This window comes from Rhineura floridana, chromosome 6 (genome assembly GCF_030035675.1).
Source record: "Rhineura floridana isolate rRhiFlo1 chromosome 6, rRhiFlo1.hap2, whole genome shotgun sequence".
NCBI lineage: Eukaryota > Metazoa > Chordata > Lepidosauria > Squamata > Rhineuridae > Rhineura > Rhineura floridana.
The window spans coordinates 43,043,035-43,070,523 of record NC_084485.1 but is presented as its reverse complement, the minus strand read 5'-3'; the positions used below and the strand labels follow the sequence as shown (position 1 = coordinate 43,070,523).

Here is a 27,489-nt window from a genome sequence, read left to right as displayed (position 1 = left end):
ATTTCTTATATCTCTGCAGTTCATTTCTGTGAATGATTTTCAAAGCGATACTGAAGGCACCTTCTTACAATACTTTTGTATGCAGATAGAAATGCCCAAGTATAAATCACACAGAGAAGCAAGGTCAAGTCTTTCCTGAAAAGTGACCATAGCCATGCACAAGCAACGCCACTGACTCACATATCTGTAGCAGAGTACAGAAAATATCCTAAGAGGCTACTCAGTGCAATATTTCTATAACTTTATGCAATTGCATGCCTTGTAACCTTTCTAGATTAACGCTGTAAGTTTAGGAGTAATAAATATCTAACACAAATTTAAGAGGGGGATCACAAAGTGGCAAACAAAATTACATATCAGGACACAATCAATACAAAATATAATTTGAACACATTTTAAACATCCAATTCATAATACTCCTACAAAGACCAGCACAAAACAATAACCACCCAGCATAAACTAAATATACTATTAACTATTAGCCTTCTGGGGTCAGGGAGCACATTTGGAAACCTAAGAAACTCATGGGCAACATAAAATACCTATTTCCCAGGTATTTGATCAGATCATTTCTGATGATGCTCAGAGTTGTGCCCCCCCCTCCGGAAATGTTCTCAGACATGTACAACAGATACAAAGGAGGAACCTTCCACATAAATAAATTGGGAGTAGGGGTCATTGGTTCACATCAAGGGGGTGACTGAGGGAACCATAGTGCCCATGGGTACCACGTTGGGGACCCCAGCTATAGACAAATCACAACACCATCTCCACAACTTAGTTTACTTTAATCCTTAAAAGCCACAAGGTCTTCAAGGTTTCTTCAACCCCTAAAAGCCACAAGGTCTTCAAGGGCTCTTCAAAAATATCAAGGGATCCATAACACTCCATTTTGAAACCATACTAGATATACCTGCTCATCTTCTACATCCTTCCACCCCCCTCCCTCCCTCCCCCCTCCCTCCCTCCCCCCCCTCTCTCTGGTTTCGGCTCCATTGTTACTACCATCCATTTGAAGATAATTAAGCTCTGTAGATTCCAAGGACTTCTGTCCCAGCTCTTTGCTTCTACAATTCCGTACTGGTTCCACAATACCATTACGGAACTGAAGCTTTAGCCTTTACTGTTTATAGACTATTTACCCAACAAAACATGCAACATTGTTTGCACCAAACCAGCTGGTTCCCCCCAACCCACTTTCTACCACTTTGTGATATACTGGTTCAAAGATGTTCAACTCTGTATGGCAAATCTTATTTTAACATTGGTCACATTATAGATAACTGGGGTCTGGATGCATTTGGCCAGTGGGAGACATGAAGTGGGAACATGCCCCCAGAGGTTCCTGTACAATCTCAGATGTTTCTGGGGTGCGCTCTCACTTCGTTCCATGGAGGCAAAATCACACAAGGCACTTCTATCATGTCATAAGAACATAAGAAGATTCTGCTGGATCAAGCCAGTGGCCCATCTAGTTCAATATCCTATTCTCACAGTGGCCAACCAGATGCCTATAGGAATCCCACAAGCAGGATCTGAGTGGAACAGTGCTCTCCCACATGATTCCCAGCAACTGCTATTATTAATTACATTTATATCCCACCCTTCCTCCCAGAAGGAGCCCAGGAAAGCAAACAAAAACACTAAAAGCACTTTAAAATATCTTTAAGACAAAAGACTTTAAAATATATTATAACAAAACATATTTGAAAACATGCATTTTTTTAAAAAAAAAAACATTTAAAAACATTTTACAAAGCAATTCCAGCATAGACGCAGACTGGGATAAGGTCTCTGTTTAAAAGACTTGTTGAAAGAGGAAGGTCTTCAGTAGGTGCTGAAAAGATAACAGAGATCGCACCTGTCTAATATTTAAGGTGTATACTTCCTCTGGCATTGGAGCCAAAACATAGCTAATAGTCACTGACAGCCCTATCCTCCCCAAATAGAATTTGAAAACATTAAAACAACCAATTCATAAAAATCATTCATTCCTAAAATGTAAGACATTTCCGCTGGAGTGGAACAGCAACAGTAGGGTATGTACGTGGCTGAATTGTTCCTGTTCCATCATCGTTCCTCAATCTTGGGTCCCTATATGTTGCTGGACTACAACTCCATCATCCTGAACCAGCTTAACCAGTGGTCAGTCATGATGGGAGTTGTGGTCTAATTACATCAGGGAACCCAAGGTTGAAGAATGCAGGCTTGTTCACTTTTATAAGAAGCACCAAAGGATGACAGAGCTTCCACAGATTTTCAGTGAAGGGCAAGTGTGTCTTCTCTCCCACCAAGTATTTTCAGTAATGCGCCTCTTTTTTTCCACCATCCAAGTAAAGAATGGATTGCCTTTCTTTCACTCAATAGGGAACAATTATTTTGATATCCATGGAGATCCAAGCCACTGCTTAGGTATCTTTCCATCCTGTAGGGAAGCAGAAATGTCCACGGAAATGAAGAGACGGGTATCACACAATTAAGGTTTTGCAGCAAGTTTTTATAATGCCTAAGTGTCTCACTGGTATGCTATTAATAACACCCTCCTTCTCAAGGGATCCCAGTCAGGATAACAGTTACACAAGCGCTCTCTCTTTCACACACACACATTGCCTAAACTTCATTTTCACTAAAATACACAAATAGCAGGCAGCCCACACTTAGAAATGCATGAGTCACTCACATCTGCTTTCCATGTGAATTCCTTTGGGGTGTTAAGTGTGCACACACATGTGTCTTTGGCAGAGCTAAAAGCATTAATTGATTTAACTTTCTGATTACAGATTTTATTTTTAAAAGGTGGCTTTTATTAGGTGCTGTTCCCAGAGGAAGAGTGCTCAGTGCCTAGGGTACTGTGCAGTGTACAGTCCACATAAACTTTGCAGTCAGCTTAAAACCAGGGTGGGGAACTGGATCTGGCTGGTGGTCCACAATTATCTCCCCCACCCTTGTTGTCAAGCACCTGACATCACAATGACATCAGGTAAGCTTTGCAAAATGTTCTCTTGTGCAGTGCTTAGCAAGGAGGTCTGCAAGACTCAACAATCAGCTGATTGCTGGGTCTTGAGAAGCTTCATTCAAAGCACTGTATTGAGCAGAGGTTTACACAGGGCTTTGCAGGCACTGCTAGTCAGCTGACACCCCACTTTGGCTTAGCCAGGTTCAGTGAAACCCCCTTTCAATAAGCTGAAACCCCCACCGATCAGCTGAAAATACCTTCCACCTTAGTCAGGTTTTTACATGTCCCACACCTGACATCATATGTGACATCAGGGGTAGAGCAGTTAGGTGTGGCTTGGCCAAAATGGTCTGGGAGGCCACATGACAAGACTTGAAGGGGTCAAATTAGACCTGTGGGCCAGAGGTTCCACACCCCTGGCTTAAAAAGACGAGCAAATAGTCACTTGCTTACCTCCACTTCACATTCGTACTCTGAGGCATCAAGTAGGGTCACTCTACAGACGGCACTCTTGAGCTTCTTGGTGACTTTTTGTGGGGATTTCTGGGTCTTGCTGGGGGTGGTTTTCTCAGATATCCCATCTGCTTCACTGTAATCCTTTTCATCCATGTCCACAGCCTGGGATGGGGAGAGACGAGAAGCAGGCACTGTTACTCTTACTGTCTGGGGTCCTTTGCCTTATGATGTAAGCACCCCCATTCTACTGGGGAAACAGGATGCTGGGTTAGGGGCTTCCCACTACACTGCAGAGCATCACCAAGCATGTCTCTAAAATCACCTGAACAAACAGCAGTTCTCCCCCCCCTTCCAGGAAACTACAACACTTATGAGAAAAGCCACCATCACAAGACTTCTCTTACAAGAGAAGGCATGTAGAACATGTAGTCTGTGCTAGTTTATTTGAGCCATGTGAACTAGTACACTAATCAGGTGGCTTTCCATTACTCAGCCCGTGTGCAGGCTGGTGACTGAAGGCACTGAAATAGCATACCCAGACTCCTAAAACAAAGAGTATTTTTGCTATGCCCAGAAACTGGAGGTGATGTACAGCCCCATTCTTTAATTTGGCAGTCATATGCTGATTACTCTTCTCTGTTCATCTTTGTTTTTTTACCCTCCCCTTCCCCCCTCCTTCTCTTGGCCATTCTTTTGGAAGCCTCTGGCAGGGCCTGACTTTGTTGCTATATCAGAATACTTTATAAATAAGTCCTATTGTGAATATTACAGGTTGGGGAGAACTATGCAGCTTTTCTGGTACTTGGGGCCAAAGGACTTCAGTGCCCTAACAGTATAGCTAGTAGGAAAAAAAGAGGGGATGCCAAACAATGCCTGTAAATGTATACGATTTCCACCACATGTACGCGGCACATCATTTTGCTTCCTTCAGCACAACATGTTGTCCCCTGCCCGCACCCCTCTCGCAAGTGCTGAATATAGCTGGAATTTTATTTCCGGTTGTGACTTTTTGCTGCTGCCCAGCAATGTTTTATCTGAATGCTTCCACAGTGAAAAATACTAAGAAGAAGAAGAAAAAACAGAAAGCAATAGCCCAAGTGGGCACCACAATCTCTCCTAAAGGCAAACTGATTCTTGTTAAGATTCAGCATCAGACCAATGTAAAATGTCAATGGCTTGGCACTCTCCCAAAGCAACTGCTGTGATGTCTCTCAGTGGAAAAGGCAAACCTCTATTAGAGACAAAGCTTCAGCCCACACAGTAGCTAGAAAGAAGATGCTCTTCCCATTAGTGGCAACCTGGACATCAATCCAGCACTCATTGGTAAAATCAGAGCTGGGTGTTGTTGCAATTCTAATCCTTCACCATAACAGAGGCATGTCCAACACAGATGAACCCAGGGGGGAAAGGTGGCTGGCAGAAGGTTAGTTTTAGTCAAGCAAGACTAGCCTTTGACAGAATTGCCCAGACAGAGAAGCATACACACTAGTGATGCATCCCTTCTTCCTGGGCAGGGCTCACTGCCCTCCATAACAGGAGCACAATGTTCACTCATCCAAATGCTCCTGGCAAAAGGGACCTTCTGAATCAATAGACAGAAGGACTGTGAAAAACTGTACGCGAGTCTCTCCCAGATATAACAGCCTTTGTGATTTTCTAATGCATGAGCACTCGAGAGTCCCCAGGCAGATCTTCAGAGTGGCCAGCTTCCTAACTTGTAGTTGAAGAAATGTTTACTTGGAAGTAAATTCTGCTGAATTCATTGGAACCAATTTCCATGGAAGCACGCTTAAAACTGTAGCATAAGGTACAGAAGCATCACTTGACCAACAACAGATGCTCGTATCAGGTGTGGACAACTACAAGTAGCTTTGAGTGCATTTTCCAAGCCAATCAAGTAGTTGCTCTGTCTTTTATCAAACAGGAAGTGCTCTTAGATGGCCCAAATTCAGTCCAAATAACTTCCATGCATATCAGATGAAGCTTACTTTTGGCAGATCACAAGGCATCTGAAAGGAACAAAGGCTGTTTCTGTTGTTCTCTGTTCAAGATCCACATAGCATTTTGGACATTTGGGCTCTGGGGGCATTTTTTTGGGGGGGAGGGAGTATTTTCATCTCATCCTAGCCACCTCACCCCATACCAAAGGCTTCACCCCTGCAGAAAAGAACCCAGCATCTATCAGCCACTTCAACAAATTCATTGACTCTGTTGTTTGGAATTGTTTTCTCCAGGTCTGTCAAATCGAACGAGCAGCAAAAGTGCCCTCTTCACTCACTAAAGAATATTCCTTAAAGACAAAGGGAAATATGATGGTTTTCAAGGATAGAACAATGTCTGAATGTACACTCCCTACTTTATTATATTACTGGAGGGAACAGGGATCCTGTATATAACGTTTAAGGGAGAATTAAATCTGTCTGGCAGATGGGCAGGTTCAGATATGTGACCTTGATAGAATAAGCTCCATATTGATTCTCTGTCACGATGAGACTTCCATACGGTCTTATGTGTCTGTATGCAGGAACAAGGCAGTACCTCAAACTGCTCAGCCATGTGAAATGGAAAATAGATGGCAACCTTCCCACTGCATGTGTTAACCCCTGAAGAGGATACTCCTGGTTTGGAGATTAATCTGGAAAAGGATAATGTGCCTCCTTTGCTTCCATATAAGGCCTCAGTATACTAGATGATGGAGGTCATGTCTTCTTTACTGTACCTCAAAAAGGCATTCGAAGAAGTACAAGAACTGAAAGCAACTTGGTGATGACTCTGGGTCATACTGTTGGCCCTTTCAACACTGACCACAATTCAGAAAACTCAGAGCAACTGCTCAGTCAGGCCATATAGCTTCTGGCCTCCAGTTGGGGCAGGTGCACCTCCTTCACAGGTGTTTTCTCCAGCAAATCTGGGATCAGTCAAACCTGGAATTTTCATCTGAAACCTATGCAGGGTCCGGCCTGGTTAGTACTTGGATGGGAGACCGCCTGGGAATATCGGGTGCTGTAGGCTCAGAGGAAGGCAATGGTCAACCACCTCTGAATACCTCTTACCATGAAAACTCTATCAGAGGGTCACCATAAGTCGTAATCAGCTTGAAGGCATATAACAACAACAATGAACTAGAGCACACAGGAACCTAACAAACTACCTTATAAAAAGCCATCCCATCAACCCATCTGGCTCGGTATTATCAACACTGACTGGCAGAAACAAGTCTCCAGGTTTTCAGGCAGCCTTTCCCCAGCGCTTCCTGGAGATGCTGTGGATTGAACCTGGGACCTTGTGTATGTAAAGCATGTGCTCTGCCACTGAACTACAACCCCTCCCCTGTAGGGCTGAGAAACTCTGGGACAACACTAAGGAGCCAAGCATCTTTATAAACAATCAAGTCAAGAAAATGGATGGAAGTTAAATAAGAATCCTCGAAGTGCACAATGTTGTCTTGCAGTCTCCATGCAGTAAGGGGCTGAGAGAGGAGGGAGGGTGACTGGGAGCAGGGAAGGCATATCAAGCAGGTGGCAAGGGGCACACAAACATTGTATTTGTTTATTAAAACATTTATGTCCTGCCCTTCCAGTACAAATGCATCACTCAGGGCAATCTGATTATAACATTTAAAATTACAATCTCATAAAAGCAACAATATAAACTAACCCACTCAAGAGACAGGAAATGCAGCTAAAACCAAGCATAACAACATTTATCTATCAGACATAGCAAAAGCCTGCTGGAATAAAATGGTGAAAAAACAGTGATTTGAGGGCGCTACCATATGGGCCAAGGTGTCCTATAATCTGGATGCAGTCACTGAGAAGACCTGCCCCTCTCTGTCTTGTCTCACACCAATGTGCTTCTGCTTTAGGCGGGGGATATAGAAGACCGTTGCCTTCTGATCTGGTCAGAATGATATAGAAGGAGGCTGTCCTTAAAGGATCCTGGAGCTCTGCTATTTAGGGCTTTAAAGCATCACCGACATTGAATTGTGCCTGCAGGCAGATTAGTGTAGCTGCTGCAGGATTGCATTAGCATGAGCATATGCCTTCCAACATCTTTGTAGCTGCTTTTGGAGACTTTTTCAAAAGGTCGCCACATGTAGAGTGTGTTGCAATAATCCAACCTGGATGTAACTAAGATATGTGTCACCATGATCGGGTCTGACATCCTTGCGAATGGATGCAACTGGCTACAGGCACTCCTGACACAACCACCACCTGGTTATGCAGGTGCATATCAGATTCTAGGAGGACCCCTCTACTGCAAACATGTTCTTCAAGGTGAGCACTACACCATTCAAAACATTCAGTTCACAAACAGCTTCCCAAAGGCCAGAGAAGACTGGTGTTTGAAAAGATGAGCTCAGTACTGATGAAAGGTGTCGGCTGACTGCTAGACTTGAAGAACTGATGCACTGTGGGAAAATATTGGCCAAGTTCCTTTGCCTACCAGCTTCACTCTTGATCAGTAAAAATTGTCTCTGTGGTGAGAAGGAGCTCTACCAAGAGAAGGAAAGGAGACTGTGGGAGAGAAAGGAAGCCAAAAGGAAAAGTAACTGAGAGAAGGTCATTGAGGCTGGTCTTTTACAGAGACCACTCCCCATTGCCTAGACACCAAATGGCATGGTTGCTGCTACTGCCTTTGTGTTTGCTCTAAAGTAGCGGTGGGGAAACTATGGCCCTCCAGATGTTGTTAGACTACAACTCCCATCATCCCTGACAACTGGCCATTCTGGCTGGAGCTGATGGGAGTTGGAGTCCAAGAACATCTGGAGGCCACAGTCCCCCATCCCTTTGTGGTGGTTTCATTCTGAAAGCTGCAGCTTCCTTGAGTTAAATCAGCAATGCAAATGAGTTAAATCTGCACATGCTCCAAAGAACTAACTTCTTCATCATTACTTCAAATGTCCATAAAACTGAACCTGACACTGAAAACACATTCCAGGGCTAAGCCTCGATTAGTCAGTACCACTCATTCCCAACTTGGCTCTGCAGGTTATCACTATGAGATTCTGGCCTCTCATTAGCATCCACACACATATACAAAAATTCACACTGATGTGGTTTGCTTGGAACTAAATTTGCTGTGGAAGAAATGCTCAGCCCCCCAGCAGGTGAGTTGCTTACATGGTATACTAAATACACTGTAAGAGAAACAACATGGACAGAAATCATTGCACACAGAGTCCAACCAGCATGGAAGTAAAGATGGAGGAGGCAGCAACTAGGTTGGTTGGAGAATTCATAAAGGAATTCTCAGACAGAGTCCCTGCCATGCTCCAAGGTAAAAGCATAGTACACTCCATGCCCTATTCCCAGGTGGAGAGCAGAGTTCTTAGGCAGGCTTACATCCTGGCATCTTAGAGGGAAAACACTGACTCGTTTACAGTTGTATATCCTCATAGTGAATCTCCCTGACGTTTTAATATTCAGACTTTTATATTCTTTTATCAGCTGCCCATGCCTTCTGTTTTATGCTTTTTGTTACTCTTTATTGCATATCAAGCTTTTATGCCATTACCTGCCTTGAACATTTTATTAGAAAGGCAGGATAACTCCCCCACAAATAAATAAATAAATAAATAAATAAATTCTAAGACAAAATATGCCAGAATTTAAGCTTGCCTGAAGTCTATTCCTTCCAACATGGCAGACCAAAGATTGACCACTCACATTCAGCAGGGAGTGAAAGTGAGGGCTCGTTCATCAGTTTGAACCCATGGCAGGTTTGAGTCATGTGCCGACATCCAGCAGTGTTGCTATGAGCTGAGTTGGGCATAAACTTGGCATCTGCCACACACTGCCCTTCAGCCTGAATCAGCTTTTGACACTCAGCTGTAACTGCTTGATATGCTAAACTTGTAACTGAGTGAAGAATGCCAATCCAGGCTTATCTCATCACGCAGTGAATGAAATGCGCATGATCAGTTTGGTTACAGCTGGTCAAAGCTGCAGCTGCAATGGGCTCAAACTAGGGTGGTCATGCATCCTCTATGTGAAGGGCGGTCAGAGGACAGTCTTTTGTTTGAAGGTCTGTCAAGTCCAAGTCTGGTTTAAAGATGAAAATGCACAAGAAGGTAGAGGCCTTTAAATTGACCATTTAAGTTGATAATCAGACAGCAGACTGAGCAAGCACATAAGCCACCTGGTCACTGTCTTTCCCACTATATTTATTGTATTTCTGTTTAAACTATAGCAATAATGTCTAAAGTTGCAGCTACGTACAGAATTAGAATATGCAAAGTTTATGCAAATTTGATTTATTTTCTGCCCGCCTTTTTTAAACTGATGCACTTCCTCTTTTTAGCAATGTTAAATGTCCAATTTATCTCAAGCAGACAGGTGAATGAGCCCTCCCATTGCACATGCTTGAAAGCACTCTCTCCTTTATTACTTCACATGGACAAGGGTTGAGCCCAGCTCTGAAAACCGCCTTCTAGGCCAGGGCACTCAGAATTCCCCACAGCCAACTCCACTCACCCGCTCCGCATATTTAGCGTCGCTGTGGGCTCCTGGTTTCTCATTCACCTCAGCTTCCTGGTTGTTTGCTGTGGGTGTGGAGCCACCAGTCACTGTGTTTGGACCACTTGCCGCCTCTTCTAGTGGTTGCTGCAGAGTTTCCTCTTGGGCATTCTTCACCTCAGAATCTGGGCCTGTCTCTGTTGTCATGGTTACTAATTATCTGCATTTGCAAGGGTAAGAGAAGAACAAGAAAGGGATTAAATGTGCAATCCTAGTTATTGAAACATTTTCTTTCTGAACCACTAGGGACACACGTGTCCTCCTGGTGATGTCTCAGATGCAGGCAACTGCACGGCAGCATCCCTGCAGAGGGGCTTCCAAATCATATGTGCACAATTACTGAATTGGCCACTTGGACACTGCAGGCCAATCGCAAACACCCCACCCTGCTGAGATGCTGCATGGAGGATGGAAATCTTTGCAGTAAGCATCTCCTGATGGAGTGGGTTTATAGCCTACACTTATTATCCCTCACAACTCTGCTCACTTTGGAACTCAAAGGCAGGGTTGCCCGGTAGCATTATTTCAGATTAGGGATAGGGAACCTGTGGCCCTCCAGATGTTGTCAGATTGCAACTCCCCTCAGCCTCAGCCAGCATGATCAATGGTCAGGAATAAGAGGAGTTGTAATTCAATAGCATCTAGAAGGCCACAAGTTTGACATCCCTGCATGAGGCACCATTGCGCAGAAAATCATAGCCCCATAGAACACAGTGAGTAGCTCTTCTTTCAAAATACACAAGTTTCAGGGCATTCTACACACAGAACAGGCAACTCTGCAGCAGAGTGCTCTTTATTTTTTGAAAGCTTGATCTAGCAATCCTAGATCAGGAACTCACCCTGGGTGACCTATATTCTAAACATAATTTTATTTTTCTTTGACAGTAGGGCCCTGCTTTTCAGCATTCCGCTAATACGGTGGCGCCAGTGGGGTGATCAGCTGCAGCGTGGGGAGCTTGCGCACTACAGCTGATTGCTGTCAGCTGGAGCACGGCGGCTGGAGCTTCCCTCGCTGCAGCTGATCACAAGCTGTAGCACACAGGGAGCTTGCTCACTACAGCTGATCGCTGTCAGCTTGAGCGCAGCAGCTGGAATAGAGTAGGCCCCACTTTCCAGTGGTTTTTGCTTTTCAGCGGGGACCTGGAAGGTAACCTGGCATATGAGTGGGGCCCTACTGTATTTATTTAACAAATTTATAAACCGATTCAGAGAATAAAGCTACTGAAGTGGTGTACAAGATAAAAATAGAATAAAACAAAAACACAAGCTCTAAAAGCAATAAAACCATTTCAGCAGACTCTGAAAACTACAGATTCTTTAAAAAAAAAAAACAATTTCACAGATAAAGATTGCAAAACAACTTTCTATATAGCAGTAGTGGCTAATCTTTTTTTTTTTTTTTTACCCAAGGCTCACAATTACCCTTGGTTAACTCTCAGAGGGCAGCATGCCAGCTGTGGGTGTGGCCACCTCACACACTCTCATGCACACTCTTGCATGCACACATGCACACCCACACATGCACGCGCGCACACCCACACACAGGCAGACAGCCCCCCTCTTCTGCTGATCCATGAACATGAGGTGAGGAAGGGAGTTATCACCCCCTTTATGCTAATCAAATTATCAATCTCATGACTGGGACAGTAGTGATTTGTATCCCCATCACAGCACTGAGCTTCGCCCAGCCCAGCACTATGCATATATTTGCTGCTGCTGCCAAAATTTATGAGGTCTTGGAAGACCCACAAAAAACTGCTTGGGGGCTGGATCGGACCCCCAAACTTGGGGTTAGCCACTTCTGCTATACAGTGAAACACTCTTCTTTAAAAGAAGGAACAATCAACAATCATATTCAGAGTTACATTTTCAAGAGGCAGAGAGGAAGCCAAGATATTCTTCCCTAAATGTATTCCGTAAAGCCATAAAGACCTGGCTCTTTCAACAGGCCTTTGGGATTTCCGGGGAGGGTTAACCGTTGTGACTGAAATGCCTCTAACCCTGCATTGGTATTGTTCTTGCTGCTGTATTGTTTTTGCATTGCATTATTGTATTTATTGTATTTTGTTTTAATTGTTATATGTACGTCGCCTAGAGTGGCCAATGGCCAGATAGGCGACACATAAATTAAATTTTATTATTATTATTATTCTCTTGCTCAGTGTGAACACATTTGTTTAAAAGGTGCCGCTTCTTTCTTGTACTCTTTAAAGATACAGCTCAGGAAAAAATGCCAAGTATTTTTGGCATGTGGAATAAACTCCTTAAAGTAATGCTAAAGAAAGCCAATCTGAGCTTAAATTTTGGTAACAGGGATGGAGGTTTTTAGGGAATTTGGACTAAATCTCAGTGGGTAACAGAAAATGGTATTTGCAGAGGCAGTATTTGCAGGTAAAACCAATGGGACAAGTCTCCCACAGCTCATATTTCAGACCACACGCAATCAAACTTCTGCAACGCCTGTATATTTATGTAGAAGACCCACCAACACATACACATACAGTAACTTGACACGGTGTGCCTGGATGCTTGATTACCCCATCTGCATATATGTTCATCTGCTTCTGCTGAATTCTTACTTGGCCACAGATGTGTATAATTTTCAATACTTCTCCTACTGAGGCTCAAGCAGAGCAGTAAGAGCATCAACAAAATCTCAGTGTAGTACTCAAAGCCAGACCTTTCCTCTGGGGCTTAAGGAACCACAGCCACACATGCAGCCCTGTATCTAGCCAGTGTCACAGCCTATAGCTCGATTGCACACAGCACCAAATCTTTCCCCTCCCTTGTTACAGAGAAATACAATCCACATGGATATTAGAATTCAAAAGCAAGCATGCCCTGATTACTGAGCCCTGACTCATAGCTGTTGGGCTGACCCCATCCTGTGCATTGTTATCTGGGATTAACGAGATTGCAGACACAGCTGCACATAAGGGCACAGATTAATGTGCTGGCACCTGCAGCAAGCCAGCAACATCCCTCCAAATGACTAGTATTGCTGATCAGTGCCCAGCACTAAGGTTCCATCCCACTCACAGTACAGACAACACAGCAGGTCTCACAGTCCACATAGGCTCTTGAAAACAAGATCCATACATGTTGAGAAAAAGTTTTTGTTTAGATGGTTCTTTGCCAGAGAGCCACCCAAATGCCTGTGCCCAATGTAGTCTCTCTTTCTTAGCCCATTCTGAAACTTTTCTTTCTTTCTCTCTCCCCACCCCCAACTCAGTAGAATGGGAGCCAGAGACAGCCGTCTGTGCTGTTGGCTCCATCTTAATTTCTAGCCCTTGTTCAGCTTGTGAACGGAACTCTATTATGGCATAGCCGTAGCAGGTAGAAGAATAAAAAAGCAAGGCTTGATCTGTTCAATGCAAATGAAGCTCTAGTCCGGTAGAACTGGGATGCAGCAAGCAAGAAGTCACCAGACTAGAACTGGGTGGCAGCCAGAGATCTTGGGAAGATATTTAATAGCATAGCAGAGAAATATATTTAGCAGTGCACAACATACTTTGTAATGTCTGCCTTTTGGGGCTTTAGCTCAGAGGCAGAGCATGCAGAAAGTCCCTGTTTCAATCCTTGGCATCTCCAAACAGGGTTGGGAATGTCCCCTGTCTGAAACCCTAGGGAGCCACTGCCAGTCACTGTAGACAATACCAAGCTTAGATGGGCCAATGGTCTGCCTCAATATAAACTAGCCTTCTATGTTCCTATATATCTTATCCTAAATAATCTCTCCCCAAGAGCTATCTGGGTTTCTTTAGAATTTTATAACAATTATTTAATGTGAAGGTCAGTAATGGCAAGCAAGCTTCCCTTAAAGACAGCCTTTCCACCATCATGCATCTTGCCCAGCAATGTGTAGCTAGTGTTGGGTGTCTTCTAGCACCATCTCAGTTCAGATGAGGTGAGAGTGAGGTGCAAAGGCCTGCTCAGTACTCACATAAATTGAGGATGTGCTCTCTAATACATGCCTTAGAATCACATAGGAGTTTCATGGATTTTGTGGCAGATATGCAGAGATTCCTTGGTGGACAAGTGTATAGGCCATGCTGATTCTCCTTGGCTCAGAATATGAACCTCAGTGACCTGATATGCTCACCTTAAATTCAAGGTAAATGTTATATTAGAACTTTCCCTGAGTTGTTCTCAGGATCCAATTTTAATCTGACCCAAAGAACAACTCGGCTCTCTCCCCAGTCCCTCTCAAACACCCAGCCTCTTTAACTGGCTGCTGCTCTGGTGGGCAGGTGGGACCTCTTTTTCTTGCTCCTGCCTCTGGCATCTGGAGTGCTATGATGGCAGTGACCCATGCGTAAGCACCTCTGTGAAATGCTATTTTCCAAAAGCTATTGATGCTGGAAGGGGATGAAGAAAATTATAATTGCCAGAGCTGTTAGCCCACTACAGCATAGAAGGAAGGATGGAGGAGAAAGATCTCCCTCCTGTCAGCTGCCCGCATACCAGACTCCTGATTAGTGGATGGGGTGGCAGAGGGGTGGTGGTTAAGGCTGCATACACACCATACATTTTTTTTTACAATAATTTTTATTCAAATTTTCATAAAACAAACAAAACAAAATCATAAAACATTCAAAGACAAAAAACAAAACAAAACAAAAATGATTAAACAAAAAAATAAAATATTGACTTCCCATTTGTCGCAGATCAGTTATAGGTCTACAATATATAACAATCCTGTCTCTTAAATTATATTATAAAATCACTTTCCCCCAGTAGTTATCTTAATTAATCATCAAATCTCATAAACATTACTTTATTCTTTCCACAAAAAGTCAAAGAGAGGTTTCAATTCTTTAAGAAATATATCTATCAATTTTTCTCCAAATAAACATGTCGATTAACCCATCTCGTTAATAATAATAATAATCTTATTGTCATAACCATAGTCCAAATAAACATATCGATTAATCCATCTCATCAAAATCTGTTAGGTCCAATAATTTCAATAGCCATTATTCCATTATCCATATTAATTCCATCTTCCATCTTCAATAGTCCTGTTAAGTCCAGTAATTTCAGTGTCCAATCTTCCATTATCAGTATTCCATAATAATCTTGCTGTCATAGCCATAGTCATATAATAAGAGTCTGATGGGAATTTCCTCTATCCCAAATATTTTCTTGCCATCGATTCTGAATAAGTTGCTGAAATATTGTTGTAAAGTCATATCTCTGTTCTTCTTTTTTACAAAATGCACTGGCTCATCTCTTGAGAGTTTTTCCATTGTCACATGGCTGCAGTTAATTCCATAGATTTTCTCTATATCAAGCTCCATCACGTCATTCCAGTCCAGAAAACTATCCAAGCCATTGATAACTTTATCTCTAATATCTTCATTAATTTCTTCAGAGATAACGTTAAATTCCAAACAGTAAATTTTATTTCTAATATCCATAAACTCCAGATCTTTTTCCAATTCCACATTTGTTCCAATCTCCAGGGCTTGTATCTTCCCTTTATTTTTTCTTTTCTCATCTCTGATTTCATTCTCCTCTCCCACAGGATCCCCTATTTCTTTAAGCTCCTGCGTCATTTTGCGCAGTTCAATTTTCAGCTCCTTACTGCCCTGTCGCAGGGTTTGTTTCGTTATCTCAATCTCATCCATTATTTTCTGAAACATAATTACTTCCAGATTCTCAGCCACTTTCTTGATTGCCATTTTTAAAACCACGAAAACAAAACAAAACAAAAATAAAGAAGAACCACTTCTTATTTCAGCAACAATTGGGTTAATATTCCAGGCTTGATGACATCACAGTATAAACAGAGCAGCCTGCCTTATCTCTCTATGTTCAAGAATACAAAACAAATTTAGTTCCCAGCATCAAAACAGTTAGTGGCGTCGTAAAGAAGCAGATTCGTCAAAATAAAATAGACCAAAAAGAGAATAGTCCCAGACAATATAATGTTCCAAAGTTCATATTTTTTTTTTTCTCCTCGGAATAGAAATCCCTCTTCTGTTTATATCTTTAGAATGCACTTCCAGGACAGCTTTTTGCAATAGAAGCAGAGATAAGCTGTTATTTTCGTGAATAACAGAGAAGAGTTATAGCTCACCCAGAAGTTCTTTAAAGCTGATTCATTTGACAAATCTCTTTTTACTGCAACAATTTAAACCAAGTAAAAAAAAAAGATAGAAAGAAGGGTGCTTGCCTGTTAGTCCGTTTTCTCTTTGAAGAAGAGATAAACGTGTCGCATTAATCAGATAGAGCTTGTTCGGAAGTCCGTCCAGCATTGCTGGCTGGACCTTTTCTCATAAATTGATGAAATCCAGTCCTCCCAACAAAAACAGGCTTTTGAGGTTGATCTCTACGTTTCTCCCTGCCCGGGAGAAATTTCATCAGTCAAAAGAAAAATGTTCTGACTGATTTATATCAGAAAAAGCTTCTTCTGAGGCGGGAGCCCGTCTCAAAAGCAGGCACAAGCGAAGTCACCCTTCCCGGAAGTCATACACACCATACATTTAAAGCACACTGTTTCCCCCATACAATCCTGGGAACTGTAGTTTACCCTTCACACAGCTATAATTCCCAGCACCCTTAACAAACTACAGTGACTAGGATTTGGGGTGGGGGTGTCATGAGCTTTAAATATATGTACACAGATACATATCAGTGATATGTACACAGCCAGAGGTTCACGTGAACGGAAGAGGAGATATCGGACCTTACTGCAAACCTAGTGATAGCACTGATGTGGATTTTTGCTCTTCCATTGCTGCAGGGAGCTGCTTTGGTCACGTTTATGTGGAAAAGCTGCATACAAATTGAAATTGTTGTTGTTAGGCTTGTAGTTGGGCTTCAAATAAGAAGAGTACATTCCCTTGCTACAACATGGTATCTCTCTTGTTTGAACAATGTTCTGCTTAAATTACCAGTGGGGTATTAATGAAAAAAAACTTATCAGAAATACAGATGATCTTAAGATAGCAATAACATTTATATAGAGCAAAATACTTCACACATGCATTTTGGTAATCCGTATATTAAATCACAGTTAATATACCCATATTGATCTAGTCCCCAGTCTCTTAAAGACAGTGGTGTTACTAAATTGTTTAATTTAGCTCATTTAGGTAATTATAGACTAGTGTCTAATATAGCAGGGGTCATCAATGTGATGCCCATGGGCACCCATGTGCTAACAGAGCCCCCCCTGGTGCCCACCAGGTCCCTTCTCATGTTAAAATAAAGCTCAAAAGAAGCATTCTATTGCAGCCAATAGCATAGGCTTGCAGTGTGTGTGTGGTGCCCACAATAGTTTCTCCAGTTTGCATATGTGCCTATGAGCTCCAAAATATTGGCAACTTCTGCCCTACTTGTTGGGATAACAGCTTGTTTTGCCAAACCATGCATCAAATTAGAAAAGCAAATGTGGAAATGGTTACTTGAAAACCGATGGGGAATGGATCAATGACCTGACTCTATAATAAGGCAGCTTCTTATATCTAATAGGCATAAATAGGGAATCACTTACTGAGAAGATCTTCTTCCTGAAAATAAAACAACAACTAGAAAGAGCTAAGCTGCATGGGGTGAGGCCATAAGCTCTTCAGTTTCCTCAGGATGCATGTTAACATTGCGCAGAGCATTGGGTTTAGCTGTCAAATCACTATTTGTCAATGCTCACTGGAAAGTCTGGGATAAGTTACTATCTTTTATCCTAATTTTTCTATGGGTAATTACAGACCGCCATCATAAATTATTATCAAGGCAGTATGTCAGGTAAATGTATTTAGGGCTGACTAGGAGACAGAACATCTAGCTCCCTGGAGCTTTGGCCACTGCCAAGTTCTTTTCAATACTAAATTGGAACAAAACTGTCAAAATGAACAATACATTTCTGAGCCTGAAATGCTGAAATGAACAAAGTTGATATTATTGAGGAAATGACATGTTTGCACATGTCAAAATAACTTTTTCCCCCATTTCAAAATGCCACTTCGAAGTGACATGTTTTAACTTCCCCCACTGAAAACTTGGTGTTTGTTTTTTTTAAAGTGAGAACATTTTCTTAAGAGCACCTTTGACATTGATGAATCCCATTTTCAAGTTAAAAAACTAATGCTGTAGCTGCAAAGCTACCAAGATTTTGTATAACGCTGCAATGCTAATCCCACTTACTTGGGAGTAAGCCACAGTGACTTCAATAGGGCTCGCTTATGAGTAGACATGATTAAAATTAATTATTTTTAAAGAATTTATCTCACTCTTTGTTCAAAAAGGAGCCCAATGTGATGTTCATTGTTTTTTTACCATGTCAGCTTGGCATTCTCCTCTGGTTTCTACACCCTAAATCGAATTTCTACTCTTTTCTCAACATAGATGTCTTTGTGTACCCACACTGTATACATACATGCTCAGACACAGAGGTATGCACAAATACTATTAAAAATGCAAAAAAAAGGTGAACAAAGCCACTGTTACTGTAACTACAAGATATATTATTTTTTGCTGAGTCCAGTCATCAGTTAAAGCAGGGATGTGAAACATTTGGCCCTCCTGATGTTGTTGGATTCCATCTCCCTTCAACTCCATACAGCATGGTCAGTGGGCAGAGAATATGAGGATCGTAGTTCAATATCATCTGGAGGACCACTGATTCCCCATCCCTGAGTTAAAGGAAAGGGTTGGTGCTATCCACTCTCACCTTTTGCAATGGGGAGGGGAGTTGGCCATTTAGATATCAATGGTGCACTTGTAGTCTGGTTACTAACATTTGAAATAAAAAAAATTGGGTATGGTAATGGAACCTGTGCCGTAGAGCCTAGTGTAGGTTCAGGAATGGAGCTAGAGGTGGAGCCCCACATACTTTTGATGGCCTTGTGGGTGGAGTTCAGTGTTGTTGATAGGACTTTGTGGTGAAACCCAGTACAAAGGTTGTCTGATTCCCCAAGCATACAGCTTAAAAGACACCTTGCAAAGGGCACAAAAAGGAAAGGAAAGCATGGTGAGGCCATTTCCCCACTCTTCCCCACTTTGGCTGGCAATGGTAACAGGTAGCCAGTCTGCCAGCCTGTTAGCAAGTGGCTAGAAATCACACAAAGAGAGTAACAGTGTCAGTTTCCGGAGGAGAACACTGGTTTTTTTCTGTTTGGGCTGGTTACCCACAAGGAGGTGCCCTTGTTTATCCCCCAATGCTTTTTTTGCAATGAGATCTTCACACACTAAAACCGCCATGCTGTGTCCTCTTACCACAGCAGGGTTCACACACAGCATGGGCTACACTCACCAAAAATGAGCTTTCTGATGATTCCACACAAAGTTTTGCCTTCACGCTTTAATCCAGCATTGTGAGCATTTCTGTTCTCTGACCACAGAGGTCAGTCTATCTGCCAGACTTGTGAGCTTGCAGTCTGGAAACTCCCTCTCTAACACATCTGTGACTGAACTGGAAGCCAATGGATTCTCTTGCCATAACCGAGTTCCCTTTTCTCATTGTTATAATATGCAGGTAGATTAGTGGCACTTCCAGACAACCTGTTTATTAAGCGTTTATTCTGACTGATTGATTAGATGGACCTTGTCTATTTCAGGAGCATTCATTTTGATTTGTCTTCAGGAAGGTTAGATGGTGTTGCATCAAAACAAGTGTTATCCCACACTTTCCAGTGCATTTCCTGTCATGTCCCTTATTGCAAAAAATCAAGTCTTTTGGGGAAGAAGGTTTGTTTATTGATTGATTAATTTATATCCCACTCTTCCTCCCAGCAGGAGCCCAACTGTGTAACCTGAATTTGCCAGTATGTTACTGAATCCCACTCAAAGCTAGCAAGAGTCTGGAAGGACCCTAATAGAGTAACTATTTTATAGAGCAGCATCAAGTCATAATGTAAGGCTCTGTATTATGGAGCTGGAGAAGAAGAACGAACAGAAGAATCAGGGAAAGCAGATAGGAGAAACCACAGCTCTCTTTGGGTATGTACACATTGTAGCCAATAGACGTAGGTTTTTCTCATTCCAAAATTGTTCATGCTCATCATCAACATGCTGCATTCAGTCTAGATGGATTTTAGATGCTGCAGTCCACAACCGTGGGTGTGGTTACTTGATATTCATTTGAAAACCCTCCCCTTGATTAGGTTATCCACGCCTTTCCCTCCCTGCACACACCCCAGGTGAATGGTGGTTGTGATCTTGGTATATGCCCACCCACAATGTCATTGGGCAGGGGTGGATACACTCCCCCCATTGTCAAGACAGCCTACACTGTTTTCAAATGTACGCACTGAAGGCCAATGCAGAAACAACCTACAAAGAGTTTTTATTTTCAGAATGAAACCAGGTTTTCAAGAAGTGCTTTTCAAGGGTAGGGGAGAGATGTGATAGCCCTAGATTGTGCGTGGACTGTGTAAAAAGAATAAGGACTCAGTCTTCATTAATTCTAGAATAAAGTGTTGTATATGCACAGCCTTCATTTCCCAACTCAGTAGTAGATTTAAAGGAAGAATCTCTGGGTTGTGGCTTGTGATGCTGCTGAAACATTAGTTCACAAATGAATCCAATATGCTTGTAATTCTCAAATGTATAAGTCCCAACTTCAATCCAACATATGCTAGGATTGTATCCAATTAGTGCCTTTGTTTTTGATTCAGCAGTAAGTGCTGCTAATGGAGGAGGAGGAGAGGTGGAGTGTCCTCCAATCCCGGAGACCTGATTTGCCTCTCTCTCTCTCTCTCTCTCTCTCTTTTTCTTGTGTGTGGGTGTGTGTTTGGATCCCACCCACCCTGAATATTTCAGTAATTGATTACAAGTTATATTGTATTTTCAGCACCAGCAGTTCCCATGATTTTGGAGTGGGGTGGGGTCTTGTCTTAGCAAACTTACAGTAATACAAGTAATCTGAGGAATTTTAAGCCATTTTTCCCCTTTATTTTCTTTAACTTCCTTTAAAAGGTAAAAGCCTCTCACCAGGAGGCTAGAAGCCACGGTTCCTTTCACATGCTTTCAAAACAGAGCTGAAAATGTCCCTGCAAATGGCACCATATGATCACATAATGTTGTTTCCAGTGACTGTATGGGGGGCGGGAGATAGAGAGCAACACATAATCACTTAATGTCTTTTCCAGAGACATTTCCAGTCCCCTTTTGCTTCTTAGCCTCTCAGAAAGGCTACCTTTAAGGAAGTTTAAGAAAATAAAGAAAATGGTTTAAAAGCCCTCTGACCACCTTGTATTACTTAGTATTCAAAGGCACCTTGACATCTCATAGAAACAGATAACTTTTGTCTGAGTTCATGGTGTTACTCTCGTAACTGAGTGAGCAAATGGTGAATTATGAGAGCGTCAGTTTGTCTATCACTGGTTGCAACCTGGCAACTCTGCTACTTACATATGAAGAAGCATCAAGGGTTCCACTCAGTCCCCTGGGGAGGGGGAAATGCAGATGCAGGTGACAAGTAGTAGGAACTGCGGCCATTTCAGTCTTACCAAATGCTACTGGCTAGTAGCTGGAGAGCTGGACCTTCTACAACAGAAAGTCATGTCACTGCAGGCTCCAGTGGCAGGTCACTCCTGCTTATTCTGCCTAAAGAAATGTTAAAGGCCTTCCATTTTAACTTAACTTGGGCTGCTTCATGGGTAGTTTGCTTATTTAATCTGAACTGGAATGTAGTAATGGTCTTGATCCTGCCTAGATCCAAATATCTAAAGCTTAATAATGATTTTAACAAACGAGAGGGGGCAAAGAAGATCACATGCTTTGTATACAGAAAGTCCTAAGTTCGATTCCTGGCATCTTCTAGTAAAAAAAAACTTAGCTGGTGAGATCTCTGGGTTAGATAGACCAATGTACCACTTCTCTACAAAACAGTATCCAAAGTTTCTGGAGAAAGCATCCAAGGATAACAAGAACAATGTGGACGCCATTTGATGAGATTCTTCATCAACTGCCAGCATAGGAATCTGCCTTATGCCAAGTCAGAAAATTGGTCTATCTAGCTCAATATTGTCAACACTGACTGGTAGCGACTCTCCAGGGTTTCAGACAGGAGTCTTTTTCCATCCCTACTTGGAGATGCCAAGGGTTGAATTTGGGACCTTTTGCATGCAAAAGATGTGCTTCGTCAAAGGTTCGTATATTTTGTATGTGTGTGAATGATGCTGCAGCGATGGAGATTTATCAAGGGAGCAAAGTGTAGAAGAATCAAAAACTGTTTATGCCACAGAACAACAACCTTTCCCTACTATCCACCCATGCCATTTCACTAAATCATTCTGAGCTTCTTAGCGACGATCTGCATTAAACCGTTAACCTAGGATTCACCTTAAGGGAACAGGGTGTGGGTTCTGTGATTTCCCCACCCACAGCCTTTTGCCTAGTGCTTCCAACCTCCCTTGCTCATAGATGTGCCTGGCTGTGCACTGAACACAATGGTGTTGACAAACCCCGCCCACGCCTATGCCCTGGAGCATGACATTTGATTAACTAAATAGTTATCTTCACTTATGTGGCTACACATGTCAGCAAGGCTCGGATTACCCAGCCCCTTCCATCTCACCACCACCACCAATTTTAAAATCCAGAGTCAACTTTCCTCCCCAACAAGCTCCTGCAGCACAGAATTCCATTGGTGGGTTACACCCTGTCCAAAGTCTTTGTCTGTTAAAGGAGAAAGCACCTGCATTCATGTATTTGTTACTATTACCCTGAATTGGCCTTGAGTGATTCTCTCTGCATATTAGAGGCACCCAAACCTGCCTTGCTTCTTTTTGCTGGAGTTGCTTAGGGGACTAGAAAACGAATGTCACAAAGAGTGAAAATTACAGGCTCATGAGAGCCCTACGTATTACAGTCACTGTGAAAAACTCAGGTGATATACCTGTTTGTTTTGTCAGCAAACACGTAAAATGTACATGTAATATACATCTTTAAACAGACACAATTGCCTGGAAACACTGATTTGGTCAGGGCCCTTTAAAAATCTATTATTAGACCCACACATGTGTTTGCTGGGGAAAAAGTTATATTTTTTGCAGAAAACAAAACACATAGAACAGCTTTTATAGGCATAAATAGTGGGCTTAAAAGCAGAACTACACATGACAGTGTAAGACCACACCTTCAAACACAGGTTGTTGCCCCAAACTTGTAAAGTAGGAGTGAGGGTCATTTCCCCTTCTGCCTATTGGCATTTCACTTAGTGTGTTGCTTTGGAGGTGTGTGAAAGTGACCAATATTTGAAGACATGGACCTGTTGCCATCACATACAGTTCTGCCCTAAACACAAAACCACCCTGTTATCACAGCTAGGATGAACCTGTATGCACGTTTCATACACTAGATTTTTCAAATTGGCGCACACGTCCACATAAGTCATGATGTTAAGTTTGGGAATATATATCATACTACTGTAAAACATGCTTTGTGGGTAGTTTGCAGAAAGAAAACAATCCACTTTGCCATGTAAAGATACACAAAACTGTACCTTGAGTTGTCATTGGTAAGGTAGCTAGATCTATACTCTGGGAGAACCTCAATTCCTCTCAGACTCATGAAAACCCTATTCATAGGGTCAACCATAAGTCGGAATTGACTTGAAGGCAGTACATTTACATATAGAAGGAATCATTCCACTAGCTATGACTTCCCAATAATTAAATATATAAGAGTCATGCTGGATCAAGACAAAGGCCCATCCAGTCCAGCATCCTTTTCTCACAGTGGCCAACCAGATGCCTACGGAAAGGCTACACTGAAACTCGGCAAAAGTCATACATGGTGAAATTCTCAGTTCTGCTACATGTCTGACCCATCCCAAATGCGCCAATGTTTTTAAAGGGAACCATTTTTGAAAGTTCAATTTCATATTTGGCACGTTCTGGCACACCACTAGTGTCAGACCAGCAAGAAGGCCTTCGAGTATATACAGTCTGATGGATGGTGAACAGCAGAATAGATCAGCACAAGGTGAAGCATTGTTCATAGCTCATTGTTCACCACTCTGCTGTGATAAATGAACCTATTTAAAAGGAAGTAGTTCTAATAATTTTGCCGTGTACAGACAACTATGGTTTCTCCAGTGTATGCTACATTTCTGGTGCTTATGAACGAGAACAACTGATGACTACCATACTACAGCACCGTCTGGAGAAATACAGCAGTGTGTCTACTGATGGGCAGACTGAGGCTGCAATTCCATACACACTTACCTGGGAATAAGTCTGAACTTAATATACTTGTCATGGGCAGGAGTGTACTGTTAGCAGTTGTCAGGAAAGGTGTGGAAGATAAGTGGCTGTAACCCCTTCTTCCCATTGCCCATGCTGATAAGCAAGCTGGTCAGGTTTTGATCTGCCAGCCAAGCTAATCATGCTTCTTGAGGATCAAGCAGGAGACGGCAGGACTTTATATATAAAGAATTATTGGATTTAAGAAGATAAGAAGAGCCCTGCTGGATCAGGCCAATGGCCCAAATAGTCCAGCATCCTGTTCTCACAGTGGCCAGCCAGATGCCTGTGGGAAGCCTGCAATCAGGACCTGAGCACAAGAGTGGTCTCCCCTGCCTGCAGTTTCCAGCAACTGGCATTCAGAAGTATGCTGCCTCCAACAGTGGGGTCAGAGCATAAGAACTTATTTTTGTTTCTACACAGAGTGACCCTAGCCAACTTCAGGAACAAGAAATAAGGGTTTAAGGTGTTATGAGAAGCATGGAGCTGCTGCTGCTCTGTACCTCTTTGTCTCCTCTTGTTTGCAACATCTGAGTCAGGTTAGGTCTGGGGACTGAATGTGGCTCTCCAAGCCTCTCTGTTTGGTCCTCAAGACACCCCCCAGGCCATACTCCCTTCCCAGCCACACACCCTACTGACCCTGCTTCATACCCTTCCTAAGTGTTTTTGCCTGGCTTGAATGTGTCCTTGAATTCTGATAATGCCTCCTGCTTGCCTGGATGGAAGACACAGGGATGTGTAACTCTGTGTAGGAACTAGCCTACTGCACAATGGTAAAACTTATATTCCTTGATCCGCCACCTGGCATGTGGCCCCCAGAAGGGAATGCAGCCCTCATGCTGAAAAGGTTCCTTACCTTTGATACAGGTAAATAAAATGTGTGTTGTGATGTCATTGCCCTATCAGTGCCCCAGGACCAGTTTGCCAACCAATGATACAAGGTGGAGATCGAGCAACGCACAGCGTGGTGATATCATACCACATGTGCTTACCTAGATGTTATGAAGAAGAGGGAGAAAGGGATATGGAGTAACAGCTTCAGTGTCCCTCATAAATGTCATGTTAAGCTTGAAGGCACATAACAGCAGAAAAGCTACTAAAGTTGCAGACTTAAAAAGGACAGCTATTCTCTTACTGCAGACAAGTTTTCTAAATTAAGAGAAAAGGTTCCTTTGTGCAACCCAATCCTACGTGTGCTTATTTCAGAAGCAGAACCCAGACAGTTCGATGGGATTTACTCTCCAGCAATTGGGGTTAAGACTGCAGCTTTAACCTATTGCCTTAATAGAATCTATGTTGTTTTTGAGGTAATCTACCACAGATACTCCAAGCTCACAGTTACTAGCTTAGTAACCTTAACTAGCTTAAAGTTAAGCATCCTCTCTCTATGAGAGCTGAACCAGCTAAAGGGGATATTTTCCCCTCCTTAATGTAGGAAAGTTAGATAGGTTGTTTGATGCATATTTAAGGGTACATGTGCAAAATATGAAACTAAAAAATTAAGATCCACTTAAAAAGATCATCTTCAGTAAGCTGTAAACATAAGAAATGATTTACTAGATCAGAACAAAAGTCCATATAGCTTAGATTGTTTGCCACAGTGGGCAACTGGATGCTCCTGGGAAGGTCACAAAAAGATGGCAGGCAGCCAATTCCTGTTTTTCTCAGTATCTAATATTCAGAATTATATACTGTCTCTGAAGATGCCAATTAGCTATTATGCCTAATAGCCATTAATAGCCTGTCCCTTCATGCATTTTTAACAATTTTAAAAAGCCATTTATGCTAGTGACCATGACTCCCAACATCCCATGGCAATCTCTATGTCAATTATGCATTGCTCAAAGTGGCACTTCCTTTTGTTTGTCCTGAGCCTACTCCCAATTAATTTAATAAAATGACCTCAGGTTCTCATGTTTCGAGAGACAAGTGATACTATTTTTATTCTCACCCCCCAAACCTCTAGCACCTTCCCTCTCAGCACCACTTCAAATTTTAGGCAGTAGATGTGTTTTGAGCGTGTGAACCGCATGTCTTAAGTGGTGAACGCCAAAACATCTGAAAGGGAGAGAAATGTCTTCAGATGTGCAGTGAACACATGCCAGGGATCTGGGCCAAATCATACATCCCTGGTTTGTGTCTCCTGAGTGTCCCCTTCAAACATCACCATTTTCATGGTACTTAAATGGTGGCCATACTAAAAACTCATCTGCTTTTCTTCTCACAGAACTAAGCCCCAACATCTGATGCCTTTCTTCCTAAGAAAAACCCTCCATCTCATCCCTCCCTCTGATCAGTTTTAATTACTCTTTCCTGTCCATGCTTTCAGCTCCACATTATTTTTTGGGGGGAAGGTGGCACAGTATTCTGTATGTTGTTGGACCAACAACATCCATCACCTAATAATCCCCAGCTCTGCATTGCTTTTTTCACAGCCACAGAACTGAACAGACTTTGCCAATGAGATTTGGATATCTTTCCTGAGTGCTTTCAGCCAATTTAGGACACACAGTGATGTGTGTAATTAAAACTCCCCCCACCCATTTGCAACACTTTGCTTATTATGTGCTTACTATGACTCTCATCTGCCATCCTGTTGCCCAGTCACCTAAGCCAGCAGAAATATGTCACCAATGCCATTTAACCCCAGTACTCGAAAAGTTTGCACATCTGTTGCCTGGAGAAGATCTCCAGTTTGCACCCTTACCCTCTTGGATGATTGCTCCTTTTGAGTGCACTCTGCATGTCAACCTGTGGTTCACAAAGATCTGCCAAGCACTGAACTCTTAAAGGAGTAATTGCACAGACAGCCCCCAAGGGATATTCCCCAAGGGGAAGAAACCAAAACCTTTTAATAATTTAAAATTATAATAAATCTACACTCATCCCCTCAACGCCTTACTTCAAAGTGAGTCTTGGGCTGGCATCAGCAACAGAGAAAGCTTGGGCCATGGAAAGTGTGTTGTAATGGCTGTAAGATTCTTTTCAATTTGATGGGCAAGTTACTGATGATGGGGGATGGGGAGTATATAAGAATACAAGAATGTCCACTAGACAGAAGTGGCTGGTGGCTCCATGTCATTGGGCAGTGGAATCCACTCCGGGTTTTAGTCTGAACTTTCAAGAAGCTTTCAACCAGCTGCCACTGTCACTAAATAGAGGTACAGGCTATCTGAGGGTGGGCAGGGTGCTAGAAAAAAGGGAGGCTAGCTCAAGTCAGACAAGATGCTTCTAAAAATATCAGGTGACACAGAGAGGGCACTCCACAGTCAGACTGGCAATTGCGCTTCCATCCTCTTAAACTGAACTGAGCCACCCAGTTTAAAAGACCTAAAATTGCTCATAGCTCAGTGACAGAGTATGTGCT

At 42.5% G+C, this 27,489-nt stretch overlaps 1 protein-coding gene across 21 annotated transcripts in view; it reads right to left on the bottom strand.

The window, feature by feature from the left end:
* The window catches only part of EPB41L1 (erythrocyte membrane protein band 4.1 like 1), a 231,146-nt gene that overhangs the window by 66,847 nt on the left and 136,810 nt on the right, over positions 1-27,489 (bottom strand). For 20 of the 21 annotated variants that reach the window (XM_061631572.1, XM_061631565.1, XM_061631571.1 and 17 more), the window contains 2 exons: positions 9,889-10,090; positions 3,410-3,574 (listed from right to left, as the gene is read on the bottom strand). In XM_061631572.1, coding sequence (XP_061487556.1) covers positions 3,410-3,574; positions 9,889-10,077 — 354 coding nt within the window. In that variant the 5' untranslated portion in view covers positions 10,078-10,090. The remainder of the gene's footprint in view (positions 1-3,409; positions 3,575-9,888; positions 10,091-27,489) is intronic. The other variant, XM_061631581.1, reaches the window with a different exon arrangement.